Source organism: Corvus brachyrhynchos, unplaced genomic scaffold (genome assembly GCF_000691975.1).
Source record: "Corvus brachyrhynchos isolate BGI_N302 unplaced genomic scaffold, ASM69197v1 scaffold165, whole genome shotgun sequence".
Taxonomy (NCBI): domain Eukaryota; kingdom Metazoa; phylum Chordata; class Aves; order Passeriformes; family Corvidae; genus Corvus; species Corvus brachyrhynchos.
This window is the reverse complement of record NW_008238315.1, coordinates 99321-106969: the sequence shown is the minus strand read 5'-3', so window position 1 is coordinate 106969 and position 7649 is coordinate 99321. Positions and strand designations below refer to the sequence as shown.

General features: G+C 61.0%; 1 protein-coding gene across 1 annotated transcript in view; it reads left to right on the top strand.

The window, feature by feature from the left end:
• Positions 1–7649, top strand: part of LOC103615247 (spectrin beta chain, non-erythrocytic 1) — a gene marked incomplete at its 3' end in the record, with an annotated part of 15397 nt that overhangs the window by 4998 nt on the left and 2750 nt on the right. Inside the window, exons 14-30 of the mRNA XM_017733745.1 lie at positions 4–452; positions 545–747; positions 831–921; positions 1001–1147; positions 1687–1950; positions 2083–2295; positions 2328–2417; positions 2515–2790; positions 3135–3265; positions 3515–3719; positions 3801–4175; positions 4319–4563; positions 4642–4780; positions 4854–4938; positions 5034–5230; positions 5315–5424; positions 5698–5776. Coding sequence (XP_017589234.1) covers positions 4–452; positions 545–747; positions 831–921; positions 1001–1147; positions 1687–1950; positions 2083–2295; positions 2328–2417; positions 2515–2790; positions 3135–3265; positions 3515–3719; positions 3801–4175; positions 4319–4563; positions 4642–4780; positions 4854–4938; positions 5034–5230; positions 5315–5424; positions 5698–5776 — 3299 coding nt within the window. The remainder of the gene's footprint in view (positions 1–3; positions 453–544; positions 748–830; positions 922–1000; positions 1148–1686; positions 1951–2082; positions 2296–2327; positions 2418–2514; positions 2791–3134; positions 3266–3514; positions 3720–3800; positions 4176–4318; positions 4564–4641; positions 4781–4853; positions 4939–5033; positions 5231–5314; positions 5425–5697; positions 5777–7649) is intronic.

Here is a 7649-nt window from a genome sequence, read left to right as displayed (position 1 = left end):
CAGCCACGTCCGCCTGGGATGAGCTGCAGGCGGCCCTGGCAGAGCGAGCAGCGGCCCTAGGGGAAGCTGGGCAGCTCCGGAGTTTCCTGCAGGACCTGGATGACTTCCAGGCGTGGCTCTTTGGCGCTCAGAAAGCCGTGGCGGCCGTTGATGAGGTGCCGGCATCACTGGGGGAGGCAGAGGAGATGCTGCAGCGGCACGAAGCTGCCTGGCGCGACGCCGAGGAGCATGCAGGAGCCTTCACTGCCTTGGTGGAGGCGGGGGAGCGGGTGCTGGGGGGCCAGACGGACCCCGAGTACGAGGGGCTGCGGCAGCGCCTGAGCGGCGTGAAGGATGGCTGGGCTGCCCTGGGCAAGATGGCAGAGGCTCGGAAGCGCTTCCTCACCCAGTGCCGCGACTTCCAGGAGTTCCTTCGCGACACCAAGCAGGCAGAGATCCTCCTCACCAAGCAGGTGGGTGCTCAAGTGATGTCCTTTGGGTCTCTTGGCTCACAGGCACCCCAAAAAGGGGTGATTGTGTGCTGATCCCTTGCTGTGTCCCTCAGGAGTACACACTGTCCCACCTGGAGCTGCCCTCCACGCTGGAGGGCTCGGCTGCTGCCCTGCACCGCTTCCAGAACTTCCGTGCCAGTGTGGAGAGCAATGCCAAGAAGGTCCCAGAGGTGGTAGTTGGTGGCACCAAGCTGGTGGCTGAGGAGAACATCTTTGCCGAGAAGATCTCTGAGAAGTGCCAAACTCTCCAGGAGCGGTGAGTCCGGCACAGGGCCAGCGGGTGGGTGGGTAGTGTATGGGCAGCAGGGCTGACGCTGCACATCCATGGTCCCCTGCCAGGCATGGAGCTGTCATGGACAAGGTGGAGGAAGCAGCGGATTTGATGCAGGACAACCACGACCTACAGACCTTCCTGCAGAGCTGTCGGGAGGTAGGAATGCAGCACAGCTTGTGGCACCCCCCAGGGGTCCCTATTGACACTGCTGAGCACTGACACCCTTTCCCTGCAGTTTGATGCCTGGGTGGATGAGAAGATGCTGATGGCTCAGGATGTCTCCTATGGAGAAACCCGTGGTCTCCACAGCAAGTGGCAGAAGCACCAGGCATTCATGGCTGAGCTGGCACCCAACCAGAGCTGGCTGGAGAAGATTGAGGCGGTGGGTGCTGGCACCATGATGGCCAGAGAGGGGGAATGGTGTTGGGGAAGAGTCTGGAGCATGAGGAATTGTTGAGGGAGCTGGGAGGCTCAGCCTGGAGAAAAGGAGGCTCAGGGAGAAACCTTCTCGCTCTCTACAACTCCCTGACAGGAGGGTGCAACCAGGTGGGGGTTGGGCTCTGCTCCCAGGGAACAAGGGAAAGGACAAGAGGAAAAGGCCTCAAGTTGCATCAGGGAAGGTTTGGATTGGATATCAGGGAAAATTTCTTCAGGGAAAGGGTTGTGCAGCCCTGGCACAGACTGCCCATGGCAGTGGTAGAATCCCCATCCCTGGAGGGGTTTAAAAGCTGTGTGGATGTGGCATTTGGGGACATGGGTTAGTGGTGGCCTTGGTAGTGCTGGGGGAATGGTCGGACTCGATGACCTGAGAGGTGTCTTCCAACCTTAACAATTCCATGACTCTGGAACGCTCCCAGCCTGCTGCATGGGTGGGATGCCCCCATGCTGCAGTGACCACCCTCCTCTCTGCTGTTGCTGCAGGAGGGGACGGAGCTGGCCACACGCAAGCCGCAGTACAGCGCGGTGGTGACGCAGCGGCTGGAGGAGCTGCGCCGGCGCTGGGCCGGGCTGCGCAGCGCTGCCGAGGACAGGGGCCGGCAGCTGTTCGAAGCTGAGCGCTCGGCCCTGTACGCCCGGAGCTATGGGGAGCTGGAGAGCTGGCTGGGGCGGGCGCAGGAGGAGCTGCGCCACGCTGAGAAGGTCAAGGACCTCACCGCCACCAACCTGTTGCTGAAGAGGTTGACGGTGGGTGCTGGCACCTCACTGGGTCCTTTGAAAAGGGGCAGGAGGCCCGAGGCAATGGGGTTTGTTCCCAAATGGGACTGGGGTTCTCCATCTCGGCTCTGATCCCTAACTCACATGGATTTGTCCCGCCAGAGACTGGAAGAGCAAGTGAGAACGTGGATGAAGGAGCTGGAGGAGCTGGGGTGGCAGGGCACCCCTGGTGCCGGGGATGTGCCAGATGCCACCAGGCAGGAGCAGATGCTACGGCAGCGAGTCCTTGAGCTGCTGGAGCCACTGGAGAGGAAGAGGAAGGGGCTGGAGACTGCCCAGGGCCTTTCCGGGGGGCTGGGGCTCCCCATGGGGGCTGTAGGGGGCTCACTGGGTGCTCCTTCCTGCAGCTGTGGGTGCAGGAGCGGCTTTCCCTGGCGAGGTCAACCGATCACGGCACCGACCTCCCAAGCGTGCAGCGCCTGACCAAGAGGAACGAGGTGAGCCTGGGTACTGCAGCAACACCCACCATTCTGGGTGGTCCCTTGGGATCCATCCCATGGGTGACTCTCACTGTGACTTCCCTCCTGCTGGCAGACACTGCAGAAGGAGCTGGCAGGCCATGCCCCCCGCCTGGGTGAGGTGCTCAGCCGGGGAGAGTCAGCGGGGAGCGGTGAGGAGCCAGGCCCGGAGCTGGCGGTACTGGCACAGGAGCTGCGGGAACTGTGGGAGACGCTGCAGGAGGAGGCAGCTGCCCGGCACCAGCTCCTGCAGGAGGCTGGAGAGGCCCAGCAGTACTACCTGGATGCTGATGAGGCTGAGGCCTGGGTTAGCGAGCAGGAGCTTTTCATGGGACCTGAGGAGAAACCAAAGGTGAGGAGCGATACCATGTGATGCTCCGTGTTTGGCGGGGTCTGTGCTGCACTGGGCCCTGCCTTGCTGGGATGCCCAATGTTGACCCAGGTGGTGCCACGCTGTGCAGTTGAACATCATCCATGTGTGACACACCATCGTGTGTCCTGCTCTTATGTGTCATTCCCCTGCCATTACACACTATTCATCCCATTCCATGCCATGCTCTGCTGAGCTCACCATTTCTCCCTATGGCATCAGATAGAGCCAGGACATTCCTGTAGGGTGGGCACTGGGTCTAGACCCTAGTCCCTGTTCCCTTACCATGCCAGGTGCTGATGGCACCGATGTTTTCCATGCCATAGGATGAGGAGAGCTGCTTGATGATGCTGAAGAGACATGTCCGGCAGCTGCGCTCCATCGAGGACTATGGACAAACCATCAAGGAGCTGGCAGGGAGGGCACAGCAGCTGCTCTCTGCCGGCCATCCCGTGGGGTAGGTGCCACGCCGTGTGTCCCCTGTCCCTCAGGGCGACCCTGTGCCCTCAGCACTGTGTGGGTGGGTGGTTCAGCTGGAGCTCTGGCACTGTCAGGTGCTCCATTTGGGCAGGGAGGTGGTCGCAGAGGGACGTGGGGAGCACAAAGCGGGTCCTTCACCCCCAAACCCCCCAGATGCCAACACGGGTGGGTTGGGGACATTGTTTCATGGGTGAGAACTGGGTGTCTGTGTGCCGGGGCCGCGCAGGGAGCAGATCATCCGGCTGCAGGGCCAGGTGGACAAGCACTACGCGGGGCTGAAGGAGGCGGCCGAGGAGCGCCGCCGGCGCCTGGAGAACATGTCACACCTCTTCCAGCTGAAGCGGGAGGTGGAAGAGCTGGAGCAGTGGATTGCCGAGCGTGATGTGGTCGCCTCCTCCCCGGAGATGGGGCAAGACCTGGACCATGTCATGGTGAGGATGATGGGATGGTTGTGGCAGTGACAGCGGGTGGCTTGAGGGAGGCGACTTGACTCTTCTCTTCCCTCCATGCAGCTCCTGCGGGAGAAGTTTCGGGAGTTTGCACGAGAGACAGGCAGTGTGGGGCAGGAGCGCGTGGACCGGGTGAACCTGACCATTGAGGACCTCATCGATGCGGGGCACATCGAGGCGGCCACCATAGCTGAGTGGAAGGATGGGCTGAATGAGAGCTGGGCCGACCTCCTGGAGCTGATCGACACCCGCATGCAGCTCCTCGCTGCCTCCCACGACCTCCACAAGTACTTCTATGACGGCGGAGAGCTGCTGGCCCTCATCGCTGCTCGGCGCAAGGAGCTGCCCCAGGATCTGGGAGAAGATGCCGGCACAGTGGAAGCTTTCCACCGGATGCACAGCGCCTTCGAGAGGGACCTCCAGCTGCTGGAGGCACAGGTGAGGCTCCAGCCTGGCGTGGATGCCAGCACTCAGCTTTTCCCATGGTCTTGTGGAAGGTGTCCCTACTCGTGGTGGGACACTGGGCTCAATGGCCTTTGAAGTCCCTCCCAGCCCAAGCCTTTCTGTGATTCTCCATGCAGGTGCAGCAGTTTCGGGAGACAGCAGCACGCCTGCAGACTGCCTATGCCGGGGAGAAGGCAGCTGGAATCCAGAAGCAGGAGCAGGAGGTGTCCCGAGCGCTGCAGGAGCTGCTGGAAGCGTGCAGTGGGCGCCGGGCACGGCTGGTGGACACGGCTGACAAACACCGCTTCTTCAGCATGGCACGGGATCTGCTCTCCTGGATGGAGAGCACCGTCCGGCAGATTGAGACACAGGAGAAACCCAGGTATGGATGCACCCAGCGGGCACCCGGGATGGGACATGGAACAGATGGCTCCACTGACACTGGTGCCTGTGTCCCCAGGGATGTCTCCTCAGTGGAGCTGCTGATGAGATATCACCAGGGAATTAAGGCTGAGGTGGATGCTCGGGGCAAGAACTTCACCACCTGCATTGAGCTGGGCAAGAAGCTGCTGCAGCGCAAGCACCAGGACTCACCAGAGGTGAGGGAATCAGGGATAGGGGGTGGTGGAGGCGATGCCATCTGGGCCACCCCCTGACAGCAGCCCCTTGCAGATCAAGGCGAAGCTGGTGGAGTTGGTGGACAAGAGGAAAGCCATGATGGAGACATGGGAGCAGCGCTGGGAGCGGCTGCGGCTGCGTGAGTCTGCCAGGGATGCTGGGGAGGAGCGTGGTGGTGCCAGGTGTGGTGGAATGGGTGGTCCAGGGGCTGAGCACTGCCTGTCCCTCCCACAGTGCTGGAGGTGTGCCAGTTCTCCCGTGACGCCTCGGTGGCCGAGTCATGGCTCATGGCTCAGGAGCCCTACCTGGCCAGCAGTGACTACGGGCAGACGGTGGATGCAGTGGAGAAGCTGCTGAAGCGGCACGAGGCTTTTGAGAAGTCCTCAGCCACCTGGGAGGAGCGCATTGCTGCCCTCAGGAAGCTGACAACGGTGAGGAAGGCTTGGGATGAGGCCTGTGCTGCCCTGCCTCAGTGTCCCCCCCATCCCTTAACACCTTCACCCCTTCCCCGGCAGCTGGAGCTCCTGGGCGGGCGGTCCCTGCGTGAGGGGCTGGTGCGGGATGGGACGACGCGCTCCGAGGCTCCCGACTACTGCCTGGATCTGGATGGGGAGCTGGAGGCCGGGTAAGGGATGCCACCACCGTTCCATGTGACCAGGGACACAGTTTTCACATCCCTCTTCTCAAACCATTAAGGATGTTTTTTAGCATTAAGGGGCTTTTTAGCAATTTACCTTTTCCAAGCAATAAACTGATGCTGATAAAGAGGAGAGATGAAGGTCAAGCCTCACTCTGACAGGGCTTTCATCCCTCAGGAGTACAGGAGAGCAGCAGCCAGCCCAACCCCTGTGGGATCATGTCTGGGATGGGGATGATGACTGACTGTCTCCCTGTGCAGGTCTGAGGAAGAGGAGGAGGAGAAGAAGGATGTGAACACACAGGACACTTCGCTGCCCACTACGGATGGACCAGAGCCGGTCAGTTCTTGAGTTTAGCTTTTACCTTCCCCGACAGCCAAAAAAGTGTCCCTGCATGTCCGTGCATGCCCCCGTGACCGTGACCTCATTGTGCTGACAGATCCCTGCATGCCCAACCCTCACCTTGTCCTTGTCTTGTGTTGAATAAATGCTGAATTACCCCAAAAAGGCTGGGCGGGCAGAGGGGTGCTGCAGGTCCCCTTTGCCCCAACTCCTGGGGTGACATGGGGGGTGGCACCCATGGTGTATGCGTGTGTCTGGGATCAGCGCAGCGGCCAGAGTTGGAGCGTCTGCCCTGGGGCCACCATGTCACCCCAAGGGACATCACTGCTGTATGGGACATCAGCACCCTTCGGGGCATCGTCACCCTGCAGGGCACTATCACCCTGTGGGACATCATCGGCACCCTGTGGGGAATTTTCACCCTGTGGAGCATCATCACCCCAAGAGACACAGTCACCGTATGGGGCGTTACACCCTGCAGCATTGTCAGCCTGCAAGGCAACGTCGCCCACAGGGCATTGTCACCGTGTGCCAGCCCCTGTGCTGGCTGCCAGCTCTCTGCTCCTCCCACCTGCTCTGCCTGCGCGGGGACATGATGGCTCGCTGTGACTCTGCCTGCTTAGGGACAGGAACCCCTTCTCCCTCTTCTGCCTCTTCTGCCTGCCTGGGGACACGGGCATCTCCTGGCTCCTCAGGGACAGGATCCTTGAGTGCCTACATGGGAACAAGCTCATTTGTGCCTGATCAGGTACATGGGGATCTTCTGGCTACTCAGGGACAGTGTGTCCTTCTGCCTGCTTGGGGACATGGCCACTTTCATCAGCTTGGGGACAGCAGCCCTCTCTGCTTACTGCCAGCCTGCTCAGGGACATGGGCATCCTCTGGCTCCTTGGGGACAGGAACCCCTTCTGCCTCTTCTGCCTGCCTGGGGACATGGGCATCTCCCGGCTTCTTGGGGACAAGATCATTTCTGCCAGCACAGGGACATGGGCATCTTCTGACTACTCAGGAACAGGACCCTCTCTGGCTACTTGGGGACATGGCCACTTTCAACTGCTTGGGGACAGGAGTGCTCTCAGCTTACTGCCAGCCTGCTTGGGAACACGGGCATCCTCTGGATCCCTGGGGACCAGATCACTTTCCCCTGCCTGGGGACAGGATCCTTGAGAACCTACCTGGGGACAAGAGCATTTCTGCCAGCTCAGGGACATGGGCATCTCCTTGGGGACAGGGGATGCTTTCTTGGGGATATGGGAATCTTCTGGCTCCTTGGGGACAGGATGCTCTTTGCCTGCTCAGGAACACTGACACTTTCGCCTCTTTGGGGACAGGAGTCCCCTCTACCTGGGACATCTCCTGCCTCCCTGGGAAGATCACATTTGCCTGCCTGGGGACAAGACCCCTGACTACACACCTGGCGACAAGATCACTTCTGCCTGCTTGGGGACATGGGCATCTCCTGGCTCCTTGGGGACAGGGGCCCTGGCCAAGCCCCTCCTCTGGCACCCAGCTGGATGGGTGTCCCCTTTGTCGGGCACCACATTCCTCAACCGGACCTCCCCAAGTCCCCTGGGCTGGCGACAACACTGAGGTGGCTCCCAGGACTGCTCATCTAGCTTGGTTCAACCTCATCTGCCTGCTTGGGGACATGGGCATCTCCTGGCTCCTTGGGGACAGGGGCCCTGGCCAAGCCCCTCCTCTGGCACCCAGCTGGATGGGTGTCCCCTTTGTCGGGCACCACATTCCTCAACCGGACCTCCCCAAGTCCCCTGGGCTGGCGACAACACTGAGGTGGCTCCCAGGACTGCTCATCTAGCTTGGTTCAACCTCATCACCCCAAATCTGAGGAGACACTGGCACCGAGACTGGC